This window comes from Adiantum capillus-veneris, chromosome 9 (assembly GCF_014529385.1).
Source record: "Adiantum capillus-veneris isolate H3 chromosome 9, ASM1452938v2, whole genome shotgun sequence".
Classification (NCBI taxonomy): domain Eukaryota; kingdom Viridiplantae; phylum Streptophyta; class Polypodiopsida; order Polypodiales; family Pteridaceae; genus Adiantum; species Adiantum capillus-veneris.
The window spans coordinates 89,932,890-89,951,174 of record NC_140939.1 but is presented as its reverse complement, the minus strand read 5'-3'; the positions used below and the strand labels follow the sequence as shown (position 1 = coordinate 89,951,174).

The window sequence follows — 18,285 nt, the reverse complement described above, 5'->3', positions numbered from 1 at the left end:
GCGTGTGGGAGTATAGATTAGCATCTAGCTCTGAACCCGCTATTGTATTGATCTATGCTTGTGCATGCCGCACGCATGTGTGTGGGAGTATATAGCAATACCAAGTTCTACACCCACTATTGGCTTGTGGATGACTACCATGAGTCTATACCTTGAACTTTCCTTTAAAGGTGAATCTGGGCATATCATGGATTCATTGAGGCATATGTATCCAATCTCACGCGACCCCGTCTCACCCTTGAGGAATGGCAATAGGTGGGTGAAAATCTAAAGGGTCCACCAAAGAAATTTGGTCACAATAGTAGCTTCTTGACAAAGAAGGGAAGACTCATCTCCACAATCTCTAATCTAATCCACGATTAGATGTGATAATAACGCTTCCTTTTTTAGGCTTTCGAGGGAAGAAAACTAACTTAAAACATAAGGACAAAGGAGCAAGTTATGAGACATGCTCCACCAAGGAACATACATATCCCCAATTTAGAGAGAAAATTTTGAAATATACAGCATGTGTCACTATGATTTGCTAAAAAGCATACACGTTTTGATTGTCTCTAATGCCTTAGGAAGCCTCAAAAATTGAATTTCATAAAATAAAGCGTCTAAAAATTATCAATCTTGGTATTATTTAATGTGCCTTTTCATGACATTTTGCAAGCAAGAAACCCTCTTAAACTATCCACATCAATACTGATAGACAGCAAAGGCAACTGCAACGCCGAATATATCTTCATTTGTAAAAGTCTCTTCAGCATAATCATCAGTATTTGGATCCCAAAAACATCGACAAGCCATGTTAAAACCTTGGCCTCGCTTTTCGCCAATCGTAGCTTGCACTACTATTTTGTATCTCTCATATTCCATCTCTGTCATCCCAAGCAACAATGACTATCATAATCAGTCGATAGTAAGATTTTTATTTCATTGATAGATAAATAGCATGTACACGGAAAAAACTGCTCATTGAATTAAGATACTCATTTTCAAAACAAAGATATTGACGTCTACCCAAACTTGAAACGAGAAATAGCAAGCTTGCACGTTGAAAGGTTCAAACGCATTGCTAAATAAAAGAAATTTTCTTAGTCTTAACAAGGAAGGCTCACATTGGCATTCTAAAACAATAAAATAAAAAGGAAGCCAACTTATGTAAGGCTCTGAAATAAAGCTCACATTGTCAAACTAAAAACTAAATAAGATTTCAATGCTTTCACATGAAAAGGTAGGCCCAATTAACTTTTTGAATTGATGATCGAACAAAATAACAAGAATTCATACCATGCACATATGTAGGCAATTCATACTGTTAAACATCCATGGAATCTTTGACTGTAGCAGGGATTTAGAAGAGGCCTCCATGGAAGGGGGTAATTGTAAGACAAGACACGATGGAATGGATTTGATTAAAATTTTCTCACGCCCACACACAAGGAGGGAGGGGGTAATGCTAACTTTACCTCTTTGAGATAAAGTTATTTGAGGGGAGGGGGTTAACTCCAAAACAGTTAACCCCTCACCTGGAGGGCCCCTCTTGCTCCCAAATTTTGAGGATTGATGCAGGACCAAAAACGTTAGCCAATTCACAAGCTTTTAAAGAAGAAAACATCAAACCAGAACAACGAAAATGTTTTATGATAAAAACGATTCACCGTAAAGGAAAGATATGGATGACTTTTCTTGAGCAAGAAAACGAAGATCCGTGTATATACAGATAGGTGCAAAAGGGCACAAATTTACAAAAAGAGAGGGGTATACAAATCATCAATGATCATGGCAATAAGAGACAGGAGCCATAGAGAACCAATCATCTCTTCAAAAATCAAATATGTGAAGCAAGTCAAAACAAGTTCCTCTCTCTTGCTACCTGCATAGTAACATGGAACGCAAAATGGGAACAGAGAATGTGGAGCCGGAAGGGGCATGAATTGCCATTCCCTATCATGACATACTCACAATTGTCATATGGAATGAGGATCAAAACAGAGAATGTGGAACCGGAATGGGCATGCTGTAGCCATTCCTTGTCACTATGGCTACCTGCCATCGAAGAAACAGCAACTTAAAAATATCACAAGAAATGGAGCTCTATAGTTAACTTCTCCAAAAACTACCTGCAAAACTTCACCTTTAAAGACAACCAACCTCAAAACCAAAAACAATATGGAGGAAACGAGTGGGGGTGAAGTCATTTCTTGTGTGATTGTCAGCTTTTCCAGGCACTTGGGAGCAAAAGTGTCACGATTGTGACGTATTCTTTGTCTTGTATTACCTTCTTCACTTGATTCTTTTGCACATACGAAGATGCACCAGATCCAAGACCCCGATTCTCCAAAGGATGCGTCTCTTCGCCCAAGAGTCGCACCTGTTCGACGAATAGCCATGCCTCCTCAACGAATGGTTGCACCTTTACACTGAAGGGTCACGACTCTCCAGCAGAGGGACACGACTATTGGCCTAGAGTAATGTCTTTTGACCTATGGTCATGTCTCTTGATCGTGTCTCTTCAGTTTCTATATAAAAGCGCCCTTGTAACATATTTCAAGCAAGCAAGCAAGCAATCAATCAAACACACATTCAGTCTCTTGAGTCTCACTTTGATCTTCAATATGAAGTTTTAGTCTTAATTATAGGATTAGCACCACCAATCCTCACAGTGGTATCAGAGCAAAAATTTTCCAAGGACTTGAAGGTTGTGAGCCTCTCACCCTCGTCGCTACGCGCTAACCCTCTCCCGGAGTTGCATGGAAGCAGAAGAAAGGTAGTACACACACACAAACAAGCATGAGGTAACATGAATTTTTTTGTTCCAATTAGATAAATAACAGACAGCGACACAGATATATGTGTGCGGCGTGCCACGTTCCCGGTGATTTGCGGGGGAAATTGTGTGCTGGTGCCTCTTTGCATTCCCCATCCATTGGGAGGTACCCCTTCGAGCTCGTACTCGTGCCCCTTCATACACAAAGGTCTTGAACCAGCAAGCAGCCACCTCTTCTCCAAAGGTTGCACCTTTCTCCCAAGCGGAATGTCTTGTGTGCAATCCTTTACCTTGCGCTAGCTATTGAAATTACTGGCTGCCCAGCTTGCATGATGTTTCATCTCCCAAGCGACAACATCTCCAAGCAGTGAACCAATAAAAATCCTTACGCTGGAACGTTTGCGCTGAAATCTTTTTTACGCTGATGATTTCGTTTTGACGCTGGCAGCCACTACTTAAATTATTATAAGTTCCAAGAACACTTTGGCCGGCCCAACTGTCCATGGTGTGGAAACTTTTAAAAAATCCGCCCAAAGGTTTTCTTTTACATATCCTGTCACCCCAGCCCCTGAATATTAAGCCCCTCATGTGAAAGCAATTTATCACAATCCCACTTACGTTTACAAAATAAAAAATAAAAAAATGAAAGCTAGCTTTCCATGTTGCTTCCCCTTTGCGCGCCATCGGAACCACCACCATGGCCGACGATCCCGAAGTGCCCATTCCAGAACCTGTTCCCGATCTAGAACCTGCACATATTCGTTATTCCCTTTGAGGCGTTACCATGCCAAATTCTCAAAACGGAGAAGGTCAATCAAAGGATGGCCTCGCTATCATCAAGGAGCATATGGCCACACTTTCCACAAGTCTCACATCACTTTATACTCGCTTGAATCAGATGCAGACGCAAAACATTTCTCCGACAACTAATTGCTGCCTCTCCGCCATCTTCTTTTGAAGCTTCAGTGGTCGACCAGGAAGAAGCACTCAAACAAAAGCCTTTGGAACTCAAATTTTCTCACCCAAAGTATGGTTTCTCAGAGACAACTAGACACAAAGTATCTTCGTGCGAGCAACAAAAGTCTCAGCATGAATATTCTTGGAAATACTACCAGTCCTTACGTTCAATGGTGTAAAGGATAAATTAGATGCAGCACTACTTCAGTTGTTGTAATAGAATCTTTGGACACAACTTGTTCTACAGATGAACCTTTAAAGATGGATATACCTCCAAACACTACTCTGTCTCAGTCCGACATCCCTTCAGGAGGATTTTATTGTTCCAGACAAACCAATGGAATACCTTGCACATTTCCAACCAGTGGTCTTCACTCAACAGAAAACTCAAGTCAGTTTACCAATAGTTTCACTTGAAGCAGATAAAGATTCAATCTTTTCTTGGACAAAGCTCGAAGTTACAAATGACTTTAACAAAGACACTAATCAAGTTGCAGTTTTTAGTTTGGAAAATTCGTTATGGTCAATATCAGTGCCACGACATGGGGCTTAACAGTTAGAGCTTTGAATGCAAAAGCAAGCAGAAATACATTTTCTTCTCCCGGAGTTTCTAAAACTACCCTGGGTTATATTTTAAATGGGAGGGAATGTCACGATTGTGACGTATTCTTTGTCTTGTATTACCTTCTTCACTTGATTCTTTTGCAGATACGAAGATGCACCACCTACGAGACCCCGATTCTCCAAAGGATACGTCTCTTTGTCCAAGAGTCGCACATGTTCGGAAAATAGCCATGCCTCTTCAGAGAATGGCTGGACCTTTACGCCAAACGGTCACGATTCTACAGCAGAGGGACACGACTATTGGTTTAGAGTCATGTCTTTTGACCTATGGTCATGTCTCTTCATCGTGTCTCTTCAGTTTCTATATAAGAGCGCTCTTGTAACACATTTCATTCAATCAATCAATGAATCAAACACAGAGTCTTCTGAGTCTTATCTCTTGAGTCAAGTTCAAGTTTCTTAAGTCTTAATCATGAGTTTAAGTACTTAATTAAGGATTAGTAACTAGAATCCTTACAAAAAGACAAAATTCAAATGATCCATTAGCCCAGCTCTTTCAACTTGTATACCTCCTTCGTCTCTGCTTTCATACAAAAGTGCATGTTTTTATTGTAAAGTCAAATAGCAAGGCACTTATGCAAATGCTGTACCATGAGCGCCCACTAAAAAGAAACTTTGGTTTTCATATTGGACATGAGACCTACATGTTCTTATCGTTAGTTGTCGTGTGTTTGAACAATATAAATCAGCTCTAGAAAATTTCTCTCTTCATTAACCTCAAGTGGTGAAATAGGACTAGGTGCCCCTTGGTCAGCAGCATTTGAACCTTCCTGATAGTCCTCTTGTTTCTATATCCAAATCTCACGTAAAGCATAACCAATTAAGGGTACAGAATGTCTTAATATGACTTTAAAGCCAGCATCGCTTAAGAAGAGCAGACGTGTTCGAAGGATAAGCAATATTTGTCCTAAAAATGTGGTCTCTTACAGGCATGGTGCCAGCCAAAAATGTGTTTGGACTTACACGTGTAGTGAAACCATGGTCAAGACATTAATACAAAACTCCCACAAACCTGGCTATGCTGACTTTATTCTTGGAACATCTTGAATTTGATTTTATATAAGTAACCTTTCTAAAGACAAACATGAAAAAGTAAGCACGTTTTGAGATTTCAAAAATTCAGTGTCTCGCTTTGGAAAAACAATGTGATTCAACCTTCAAAGATCTTTTGCAACACTAAATTTATGAGAACTTGATTATGTAGTGAAAATCTGTGATTTTTGGCCTGCAATGGTTAATTTTAGTTAGTGATCTCCTTTGGTTGAGCCACTCTAAACAAGTAATGAAGTGCCTCATCCCATAATCTTGCAGGATGTACGACAATCATTCTTAGCAAAGGCCCTTGTAAAACAAGCTGTCAGTGTTCTGTCTTGCTAAGAGTGCCGGTGTCAAGTTTGGCTGCAATGAAGAGGTTACCCCAGCAGATCTAAGAATGGAGATGGGTTGTCCTATGCCCATACACATCAGCCCTATGGGTTACCCAATCTACCAAGCAGTAGCTACATAAACTATTAGGGTAAGCCCTCGCTTGTGGCACAACATGGGAAAGCCTCCTAGACAACTAGGATGGATAGAATATGAGATGGTCCAATAGGGAGAAGGTGATTGTAAAGCACCAAGCCTATTTAAGAGGCTCTTTTCTAATGAATCTTGGCACTTGAATCTTATCATTGTGTCTATACTCTACCCTAGATCTCTTGCCCTTGGCATAGCCTAACCCTAATACTAATCTCTCTAACCCTAACTCTAATCCCATGGCTAAGCTAAGGCTCCATCCACCATAGCTTGATGCTGGACAATTGGTGATTAGGGAACACAATTCCGCAACTAATCCTCACAATTGGCATAGCCTAACCTTAATCCTAATCTCTTGCCCTTTGCCCTTGGCATAGCCTAACCCTAATCTTAATCACTCTAACCCTAACCCTCACACCACGGCTAAGCCAAGGCTCCATCCACCATAGCTTGATGCTCAACCATTGGTGATTAGGGAACACACTTCCGCAACTAATCCTCACAATTGGTATCAAAGCTTTCTAGGTGATTAGCATCTCTTGATCGCCATCAAGATCCACATTGTCTCTTGCCCTAATCACTATAGTTAACAATTAATTTTGAGCATGCTCTTGGCAATACCAATGAGCCACTATCCTTCTTGATTTTCCATTTTGATTACTGGCATTAATATTTGTGTTTGTGTGCGCAATTTTTCACTTTTATTGTGCTCATTTTAGCCTACTCCATCGCATCATAGCTCTCATTGAAGCCACTATTGCTTTGTGCAATTTGTGTGTGCAGAGTGCTTTCAACGTTGTTCTATAGAGCCCTTAAGCACCAAATTTGCACATCATTAGATCATCCCTTTGAGCTCCCAAAAAATCTCTATATTTTCAGCTTTCTCTAGACTATCTAATCTCTACATTTGAAGCTCATTAGCCCACCTAATCACTCTTCCAGATTTAGGTGTGTGTGCGTGCGTAAGCTTTTGTGGTGGGAGCCCCCTTCGTCACCTGTAGCTCATTTCAGATTTAGAGCCAGATATACCAGTAGCTCCTCCCACAGGGAACAAGCCCGACAAGTTGCCAAAGTGGCTATTGGAGAATCTGCGAGATTCAGCAACCTCAGATTTTCCACCCGATTGGCGTGAACCTCGTACCACACGACACTCTCAGGGACTTCGACTTGCCAAGGTGGATGAACCTTTACTTCGGGTGAACTATGCATTGATGTCTACAGTGATCGGGGACAGAGTTCCTTGTACAGAGTTTGAGATGACAGATCTCGGCTTGCTTCATCATTTTCTTGCATTGGAGGTTTGGCAGACTTAAGAGGGGCATCTACCTCTCTTAGGCATGGTATATCTCAAGCTCAGAGGTGAATAGTCAACGTAATGTGATCTTGTTTGATTCGGATAGTATGCATGATGTGATTAGTGACTCTCTCGTGAAGAGTGCACGTTTAGCAGCTCTTCCAATAGATCCCATTGTGATCTCTAGGTTTGCTCCTGGCATGTACTCTTCTTTCACGCATGAATGTTCGGATGTGACATTGTTAGTTCCAATTGTCGGTTTTCGTCGTAAGTTTGTGGTTTCTCCTCTCAAAGGATGTGATATAATTTTGGGCATCAAGTGGTTTAAAGATTCTGATCCACAAGTTAGTTGAGAAAAAAACACTCTCTCACAGTCAAAGGAGCACCTCCCGTGGTTCTTCGCTGCATCAAGAACATTCCGTCTTTGCCATTAATCTCTCACTCTCAAGTTTTGCAAAGGATAAAACACACAATCTCATAGTCTCTCTTAATACACAATCCCACACTCTAGAAATGAATCAGTCATTGCATGAAAAGGAATCTCTTTTTGTCATTCCTTCTCTTGAGCACGACATCCATTTTTTGCATGATAGAAATTTGGTTGTTCGTAAGGATCGTCAAGCCCTCAGTTGCTCCAGTTTGTAGCAAGTACACCTTGGGGTGACTGTCAAGATAGATGGTTCGAGTCTTGTGATCAATCGGTGGTTTGATTGATTGTGTTTCTAGTAAAGCTAACTCAATTGCACATACGATCAGTCACGCAGGATCGATCTTGGCTCTTGAGTCGAGGTCCACAAAACCCATTCAGGAAGTATCTTTTGTTCGCATGATTAGTCAATATCCATTGTTCAAGCCTCTCATTTGTGATGGTCTCTTGTATTTTCTTCACCATCTTTATGTGTTACCTTTTCATAGGAACGCCATATTGCACGATGCACATGATTCACTCACAGATAAGTTCATTTTCCTATCCCGTGGTAGCTTCGGCATCTCCCAGGAGCAGATTAGGCAGTGAGGGCTATTTTGTGGTTGTGCCCAACCGTACTTGAGGTAAGCGTACTTGTATACGGTAGTGCACTTCACTATGTTGCTCACCAGGTAGGGTGGCATGAGACGGGACCCTCGTTCCTAGGGTTTCCCAGGGTCAGAGTCTCGGGTGTTCTGCAGTGTTGCTACTAAATGTGTCCCAGGTCACTTTTAGTGAGTTTACATATTTATTAGCACATTTTAGCCATTTATTGGGATCGTCGGTTGGGTTGGAAGTTTCCCTATATAGGCACCCCCCCCCCCCCCCCCCCCCCCCCCCCCCCCCCCCTCCCTTGTACTTTTGGTATGTTATTCAGTGCAGAGATCCAGTATTTGAGGCATTCTCTCTCTCTCTCTCTCTCTCTCTCTCTCTCTCTCTCTCTCTCTCTCTCTCTCTCTCTCTCTCTCTCTCTCTCTCTCTCTCTCTCTTTTTTTTTTTTTTTTGGGAAAATTAGGGCTGTATATTACTGAGTACAATATAATCCCCAGCGGATGCCAAAATAGCCTATCACGTGGGGTGTACAAGCTGAATGTAAGGGTGAGAGCCACTATAGTGACAACTCGACTAGAACAATCTCTCTCTCTCTCTCTCTCTCTCTCTCTCTCTCTCTCTCTCTCTCTCTCTCTCTCTCTCTCTCTCTAGCGTTTTGCATTGCTAGAGTTTTGTGAGTGTGCGGCCACATCCTCTTGCTAGAGTTTTTTATCACCATCATCGATCTCTCTCCAGCATTTTTGCTCAAGATCTCTCTCTCTCTACACCTAACGCTCCCTTTCTCTTGCGGTGTACACACCCTCTCGGTGTTGCATCGTGTGCAGCAAGATGGAGTGCCCGTTCGATGGGCAGTACGCGCTAGGACCTTGACGGTGAGGAGATCCATCACGATAGGTACGAGATCTATTGGCTGCCAGTCATCACTAAGAGGTGTTTTGCGCGCGGTTGTAGACCAATTTCTCATCCGATTCACCCTTTTCCGCTACACCTTTAACACACAGATGCATGAAGATCACTCTAGCAAAGATCGAGTTTGCAATCAAGAAATTTACAATGTTTCACGATTGTACGTCTTGTCAGACACTTTGGCATGTTCATTACTTTGCAGGACACAATCACAGCAAAAGCACTAGCATGATTGTCCATCAAGCATTGACATTTCCGTTGTGGTTTGCCACAATCAACAGTTTTCGGTCGAAAAGTCAAGTTTAATTTACACTTTTGGCATGTATTTGGTGAACGGTTTGGCACTTCGTCACATTGTTCATTTGCATTCCATGCACAGTCATTTACGAAGCATAGTCTTTTTTTAGTCACTCGACAAGGAACAGATGTGTCTATGATATTGTGTTTGAAGTGGTTCCAAGGATACTCCTCGAAGGAATTCTTGGAGAAGGTGAACCGGAGATCGTAGACGAAGTTGAAGCATTGGAGTGGAAGCTTTTCATTTATTCAAATCGTGGAATTTGTTAGGATGGCTGCCCGACCCAGTTTTATGCATTTATAAAAGAAGCTCTTGGGTCACCAGAGTTAGCCAGAGGAGCAATGGGTCACCAGAGTCAGCCAAAGGAGCAATGAAGGAGCCTCTCAAGAACCAAAAGAACCTAGCACTCGGTGACGGTAGCGTTTTCCAGATCAGCCATCAACGTTTTTTAGCAGCAGAAACGTTTTTGCTTCCCTCGGCATCCCACTGCAATACCATAGCACATCAGTCTTAAAGTGCATAGCAGATCCTCTTAGAGTGCATTTTATTAAAATGTGACTTTTCATTTACCCAAATCATGGGATTTGTTAGGATGGCTGCCCGACCTAGTTTTATGCATCTATAAAAGAAGCCCTTGGGTCACCAGAGTCAGCCAAGAGGAGCGGTGAAGAAGCCTCTCAAGAATCAATAGAACCTAGCACCCGGTGACGGTAGCGTTTTCCAGATCAGCCATCAACGTTTTTCAACAACAGCTGCGTTTTTGCTTCCCTCAGTATCCCACCGCAGTACCATAGCAGATCAGTATTTCCTTCGTCGGGTCGCCATTCCCATCCCAGCCAAGACAGTATTTCAGTTTTCAGCCAGCAGATCAATTAGCGTTTTTCAGTTTTCAGCTGTCGTCGTCGCCGACAACAACAGATCAGCCCTGTGGCTTCGTTGCACTTGCAAGATTCCATCGGCATCCATAGTGAGTTTTCAGCCTCAAGCATCAGTAGCATTTCAAGATTTCAACCATTAGCCTCGACATCATCGTCGTCATCGTCAACATCATCGTCATCGATATCGTCCTCGTCAAGTATCACATCATTTAGAACCATTGTACCAGACTTTGTGCAATCTAAAGCAAATACCTCTCTAGCAATAGAGAGGGGGGCCCTTGGAGGGGAGTTTGGGAGGCTTGGGACCCGACATCTGGTGTCGTCTCTTCTCTCTGTCTCTCGATCACTCTCAGCACTTTCACTCACAGTTTCCACTCTCTTTTGTTTGTTCATTGCACAATCTCTCATTAAGTCAAGGAAGGCTCTCCCTTCCCTTTAGTAAAAGGAACCTTGAGCACACACTGATCACTCATCCTGAGCATACACCATCATTCACTTCCGCTGCACATCAGACCACATTTGCAATGTATGCATACTTTACCACATTAGCCATAAAGGTTACACCCTCAACAAACCGGACCAACGACATCAATGAAAAAAAAAAACATCAACATGAAGATCTACACATGAAGATAACAACATCAACAACGACACGTAACAACAACAAAGACGTGAAGACGATTTTGAAGAGGACACACATGCAAACTTCTTCACACATAGATGAATGAATAAAATTTGTATTACCTTAGAAGTTAGGACTACCTTTTGAACCTAGGATGAGTACTATCGAACCATGAGTGATGAATCCATTATGAGAACCACCATGAAAAATCATGTACTACACCTAGATGTATGTGCAGCGCTTAGGAATACAGTATGACATGAAACATGAAACCAAAACATGACTTCTTTGTATGACGCCCCAAGCTTGGCTTAAGGGGGCAATTGTTAGGGTAAGCCCATGCTTGTGGCACCACATGGAAAAGCCTCCTTAGACAACTAAGATGGATAGAATATAAGATGGTCCAATAGGGAGAAGGTGCAACCTCTCTAGCCAATGATTGTAAAGCACCAAGCCTATCTAAGAAGGTCTTTTCTAATGAATCTTGGCACTTGAATCTTATCATTGTATCTATACTCTTGCCTAATGCTCTTGCCCTTGGCATAGCCTCCTTAGACAACTAAGATGGATAGATATAAGATGGTCCAGTAGGGAGAAGGTGCAACCTCTCTAGCCAATGATTGTAAAGCACCAAGCCTATGTAAGAGGGTCTTTTCTAATGAATCTTGGCGCTTGAATCTTATCATTGTGTCTATAATCTAGCCTAATGCTCTTGCCCTTGGTATAGCCTAACCCTAATCCTAATCACTCTAACCCTAACCCTAACACCATGGCTAAGCTAAGGCTCTATCCACCGTAGGTTGATGCTAGACCATTGGTCATTCGGGAACACACTTCCGCAACTAATCCTCACATAAACCAAAGAAAAGGCACCATCAAAATGCAATGTTGGTGGCATCAAAATGGAAGGGCTATTAGCCAGCTGGAGATGAATGGAGGGAGGGGGCTTCCTAAGTGGCCTACCATGTCAAAACTAAGCCCCATAGGGGTGCAACCTGCATGGGGACTCACCCATACAGTGGGGGGAGGCCCGCCTCAAAAGGAGCATTGTGGGCACTCTGTAGCGTCGCCCCCCTCCCTCACAGAAAGAGGTATGCCCCCACCAATGGGCTGACAACTGTTTAAACAAAATGTATCTTCCAAGGAAGGTGGGCGGCTAGCGCCAGGATTCAAACTAGACCTACAAGCATGCTAGACTACCCAATTTTTCCCCTTCAACGATAGTTGGATAATACCAACTATTGCACTTGGTGGATATGATGATGGCAGTCTTTGATTCATGAGATACTCGGTTCTTTGTAACTGAAACAATTGCAAAGCCAACCTATCAACATCCGGAGCTCCATGAGACAAATGCTTTGGGATCAGTTGGCGTCTATCTATGGATCATTGGTAGCACATCTATCTGATTCTAGGTTGTATGATGGTAAAATTATCATCAGAGATAACTCATTGATTCCTATACTTGGTGAGGGGGTTATGGAGCTATTCCAAACGGGAGAGTCCGGATGGGAGAGACAGTTTGACACTTTGCAGCCTTAGTTTCTTTCATATTTCCAAAAATATAGAGCAAAATCGATGATAATGAAACATACCCAAAACAGATATCAAAGAACAGACATAATTCAAACAATTGCAATTTGCTGCAAGTCAAAAAAGAACTCAATCCTTTTCAAAAAAGAGAAAACCTTAAACTCAATGTACCCATCCTACAAAACCAATAGCTCCATCATACATCTACAATGACAACAATGACTTCACAGAGAAACTTTTAGCATTAATTGTCTGTAGACAAATCAAGAAAAATAATGTTGAAGAAACTCAATGCAAAACAAAGTTCATACTCAAACTGCCTTTGTCACCCAAATCATTACTTTGGACTTTAGCAATACCTTTCAGCCTGTTCTTGATGGTGTCGACAATGTCCCGTACCCATCCAGAGGCAGCTTCGCCATCATAAATTATACCAGAGAGCCGTTCTCGTAAAGTTGCTCTTATAATGTCTTTTGCTTTACCAGGCAGGAAATATTGTTTTGGTGCATAAGTCAAATCTCTTACAACTGTTATCTGAGCATAGGATGACATGTGAGTTTTCATTTGAGGTCATATAATATCACAGGTGATTGTACAAACCACTGTTAAAAGCAGCTGAGCAGGCAATAAATGGTTGGATTTCACAGTTAACTATCCTCTAAAATTTAAGCTGCTAAGCATATTATTAAAGTGGTGATGAGGTAAGGTGTATCACTTCAATGGTACATGACAACAAACACAGAGCAGCATAGAAAACAACCTAGAAATGAAAGACAATGTGTTATTCAAAACTACAAGTGAGACTTCTACCTCATCATTCACCAGAAAATAATGAGTGTGACTTAAGCCTTCACATCCCCTCTTGCTGCATCTTTTTGAATTCTTGCATAGATGATGCTTTATATGCTCTGGATGAGGACCGGAAATTGTTACACCAGTTTGTCAGAGTAGTGTCTTGCTGGGGAAGCTCGTTGTTTGTGGGCTTCTTCCCTCTCAGATCCATGCTAGTATTTGAGCGGAAGGTGGTCTTTGGGTCCAAAAGACGTATGGCTCTTCACATTTGTGCACACAGCCAGTTTGAGAGATCGTTTTGCTTTGCCCATCCTTCAGGCCTTGGAACAACATCCCCCTGGTCATCAGCAGAAGCCCGTCCCATTCGGAGAGGAGACTTCACCAACCTTTGGTGTGAACACCCGTTTCCATAGGAAGCATGGCCACATGCAGTTTGGGAGTCATTTGCATGTGTCTCGGAATTCCATAGCAACAAACATGTCTTGGAGAGCATCACTCAGGAATATGTGTAGCATCTAGATAGGCGCTGTATCAATTTCTTCCTGTCGCGGTAAAAAGATAAGGGATTGGCTCAATTCAATGTGTCTGCGCAACAATAGCATGTGCAGCATCTAGATAGGGACAATGTATCAATTTCTTCCTGTCATGTTAAAAAGAGATGCTGCGTAACAGTAATATGTGCAGCATCTAGATAGGCACGATGTACCAATTTCTTCCTATCATGTTATAAAGAGAAGGAGATCACATTTTCAGACTGGCTCAATTAAATGTGTCTGCATCATAGTAATGAATTGCAACATCTAGATAGGCACTCTAGATTGAATGGGAAGACTTTGTGTTTGCTCCTGTATTGATAGCTCGCACCGCTGTGGCATATGTGGGTGCATCACCAATTGCATCCTTCATACACTCCAGCATGTTGTACGTAGAGAGTCCTGAACCATAAAGTTCCTGAGTGATGCTCTCTAGTTATAGTTAAGGGCGTGTAAGGAGATCACTGCAGAAGGTATGAGTCGAGAGCCGAGGCTCCTGAAGATTTCGAGCAGTACTCCATGGTGGCAAAGTGGGAACGTGAATATTGAGTGCCCAAACCAGAGGACTTGGCGCCCGCTACTCAAACAGCTGCTGGCTCCATAGGTAAAGACCACAAGGACGTAAGGTTACGCACTTTCTTTGATAAAATAAAATGCACCACCTATAATTCCAGCACTCTTGATCAGAGATAAAAGTTCATATAAACTATAAACTGTGTAAATAAAAAAAGATATTTGGAGTGAGTCTCACTGTTTTGGGCTCACTTTTGAAGGGTGACCCTTATCACTCATTTGAAGGGTAAATCATAATCCAAATCCACCCTTTATTAAGCTATATTTAGGACAAAATGAGAAGGGCTACTTAAGGATTTTTCAATATCCTATCCTTCTTTTCTAGGGTAGAATTATATATGCCTCTAAAGGGCGTCGAAGCTTTCAAAAATGAGCCTTGCAAGTTGAATGACAATGACAATGACACTAATGCTCCTAATATGTGAGAAAGAACTTGAAGCTAAAGGTGTAAAATATGGCTACAACGTCACGCCCTTTTTGACATGCTAAAACATGCCTTAGAACATACTCATACCACATGGGTAGAAGGAGGAGGCCCTCCCTCCAAATTCTGGGTGAAAAAGAGGCTCCGCTGAGGCTTCCTCTAGCATGTTGTTCACACACAAGCAGCAGCACTCCCCCTGACATGTAAGCTGAGGTGGGAGGGCACCATTGGCTTTGAGGGAAAAACTAGCAAAGGTTTGTGTGCATTTGTTTATTAGTAAATGGGTCTCTTCATTAAAGGGCCTTATTTGACTTCCTTTGCACTTTGTTTTAGAATGAACCGATCGTTAGAATACGATTGATTCCTTTCATATGTATGGTTACTCGTATAAAAACAAGGGTTAGGCACACGACTGGATGCACAAGGGTTAACTTCATCATCATCATCCTTTATTGCATCGCACCCATCTAAATTAGCTTGCAATAAAGACATGCCATGTGTGCTCCCAACCACAAGGTGTCATTTCAACTAAAATTTTGCAAATGATAGGCTTGGTAGAATCCACAATAGAATCGTTCAACTATCGTACGACAGCTAGAAAGAGACAAAGAGCAATCGAATTACCAAAGCAAATAGAATGAGTAAAGATTTCTTTAACCTCGGACACTGCTGTTCATTTTAGCTTTCATTTTATTTTGCACCCAAAGATTGTATTAGAACCACCAGGATTGTATCAATTTGGTCTCGTAGGTCATTTTCACCTTTTGAAGACGCTTGATATAGCATTTCTTTTCTCGCATTTTAGGGAGAGACCCATTGGGAGTAGTATGCAAGCATTGGGAGATAGATGTTACCCTTCGACCGCTCAAAGGGTCATTGTGGTTTACAGGTAAAATTTGCAATGACAAAAAATCAAGTGAAGAGGCCTCATAATCTGACCCCTCTTCTTAGACTTTGTGTTCCATTGGGTGTAGGACCTTGAGCATGTGATCTGCTGGACAATGGACTTGGCTTTTTGCTCGGACTTGAGCGTGCATGTAGTATTCAATGTTTTCATCTATTCATACTTATGGCATGTTCATCGATGTTGGTTAAGGAAGCTGGTGAAGAAGGTATAAGATTCAAAATTAAAAGCTCTCGTGTAGACGTCTTGGTGCAATCATGAACATGCAACTCGGAGGTGGAACGCCAAACCTATTGCAATTGACAAGATAGGAGGCAATTACTAGACTTATTCAAAGAATTTTCACGTGAGAAATCCTTCATTTAATACTTTTGTACCAATTGGATATCTTTAGTAAATATACATCCTGCTAAACTATGAAGTTTATTAACTTGCAAGCATGAACATGCTTTCATAAACAATGTTGTGTTGCAAGCACTTCAATTGAATTTTGCAAGGACGTGAGAAAGAAGTGTTCTGATATGCAAATCAAGACAGGAATCGGACAATTGAACCCTATCCTGTGTCCCAAGTCACATGTTCTATGCAACAAGAAATATATAGGGGTTTGCAAGATCAATTCACTCGCATAAGCTCAAGAATGCTTGTTTCTTTACTTCTAGTGCATAGATGAAGCAAAAACGGATGGCTTCAATCTAAACAAATCTATACAAAAATTAATTGAGCATTCAATTGAAGAGCTAAAAGCATAAAAGATAGAGACACGGCTTCTTTCTATGAAGATATGAGTGTTGTAAGTAAACCTTCTTATGCACAATGTAGATTTTCATTGAGAAATAAAAGGTGACTAAGCGTCACATTAAGATTACTAATAAAGAACTATATTTAAACACTATTGTAGACAAGTGCGTCTTGTATCACAATAATCATATCAAATATGTGAATTAGGATTCCTAGTGTTGAGGATTCCTAGTGTTGAGGATATAGATACATCTTAAGTTTTGAAGAAGCTCAATGTACATCCTGCAAAGAAATCCACGGTTACGAACATATTTTGATGCATTAGTGCAAAGGTTAATAGTCCAATGGCAACAGGTGCAGAAATCCACGGTTACGAACATATTTTGATGCATTAGTGCAAAGGTTAATAGTCCAATGGCAACAGGTGCATTTGAGGGGAGTGCATGAAGTCTTGTTCTTGTCAAGAATTTTAAACCTTCAGCTAGCTTTGATAAGTCTATAGACCGAGCTACGTCATCATCGAGCACCATATCAGAATTGATGGCAACAAAAACAACCACCATGTCTTTCCTATGACAGGCCGCTAAGCAAAAGCACTCTATGCAAGCTATATAAAATTTCCAAAATTGTGCAGAAAGGGATGATGATTGATTGTTGAAACTAGGAATTCACATCCAACATTTGTGATCAATTAGGATGCTCTTTTGGTCAAATGTTATCCATAAATATGTATTTTAGTGTAATTAGATTCATTTGTTTTTGTTTATATGGCTTGTAAGTTCACCAATACATATAGACAGGACATATGGAATTTCCTTGAGAGTAACATCAGGTTTTGGCTTCCAATCCGGTCCACATGCTTACTATTCTTCTCCACAATTGCTTGGTTTGGAGTGTCGCCCTACCCTTGATGTCTTTCATGAGATCTAGATGTGCGGCCCTTAAGTTGAGATCAAAATGAGCACTAGGAGCTCATTAGCAGCAAGGTAGGTCCATGTGGACGGTACCTACAATATGGTGTAGGGAAAGGACCTCTACCCTGTAATAAGTATGCAACCAGCAGAGGCTGGCAGCCATGGTGGGAGCAATTATTACATGGTAAAGGACACTAGATGTCCTTTCCCAATAGTCAAGAGTCCAAGCGAAAAACACTATTTTGCTTGTTGACTTGTAGGCCTACATTGGCAAAGGGAGAGGAGGATAATTATTTCATTCGGGATGCTGACTTGTCAACTGTACAAGCGCTCTGCCGTCGCCATCGTACTTTCCTGCTGTTGATGTGTTGCATGCGGATGAATTGCAGGTTTGCAGACATTCCAACTACGGACTTGGCGAAGATTTGAGCCACTGTGGTGGAGGTTACTCTCAGTAATAAATAGTGAATGAGCGGCTCAAATCTCCTACTCCTTGACCCTGGACCTTGACGATGTACGCTCTTTAAGAAAAAGTGCATGAGATACAATAAGATTTTCATGAATTATTTATAGCCATAGAAAATATATACTACATTCCTCATGTCATAAATTCCTTTGAAAACACTAGTCATTCGTCAAATTCTAATATGGAATTGGCAAAATTTGCAGATCCCAAAGTGTGCATGCATGTATGTGAGTATGGAATCATGTGATTTCTCTGTTTTTGGATATGATCTTTTTACCTCTCTTGCAATTCTAAGGAACTTATGGGCTCTATATATTTATATGCTTCATATACACAGACAATAAGTATCTTGGAAAATACACGTATGCTTAGAAGATCCAATGGTATGGTTGTTGAGGGCTCTTGTATTGATATATATGCTTCAAAAGATCGAACAATGCTAAGGTCATTATGGGCTCTTGTATTTATGGATCATTGCTGCTTCATAGACACAAAAAAATAAAGGTACGCTCAGACTACCAAATGGTATGATACA

At 41.4% G+C, this 18,285-nt stretch overlaps 1 protein-coding gene across 3 annotated transcripts in view; it reads right to left on the bottom strand.

Moving 5' to 3' along the window:
* Nucleotides 1-429: 429 nt before the first annotated feature.
* The window catches only part of LOC147450787 (uncharacterized), a 65,497-nt gene continuing 47,641 nt past the window's right edge, over nucleotides 430-18,285 (bottom strand). The window contains exons 2-5 of one of the 3 annotated variants that reach the window (XM_086520806.1): nucleotides 13,582-14,317; nucleotides 13,214-13,311; nucleotides 12,763-12,937; nucleotides 430-866 (exon numbers count right to left, since the gene is read on the bottom strand). In XM_086520806.1, coding sequence (XP_086376932.1) covers nucleotides 685-866; nucleotides 12,763-12,937; nucleotides 13,214-13,311; nucleotides 13,582-13,645 — 519 coding nt within the window. In that variant the 5' untranslated portion in view covers nucleotides 13,646-14,317 and the 3' untranslated portion in view covers nucleotides 430-684. Of the gene's footprint in view, nucleotides 867-1,683; nucleotides 2,038-12,762; nucleotides 12,938-13,213; nucleotides 13,312-13,581; nucleotides 14,318-18,285 lie in introns of those variants that run through there. The other 2 variants (XM_086520804.1, XM_086520803.1) reach the window with 2 other exon arrangements.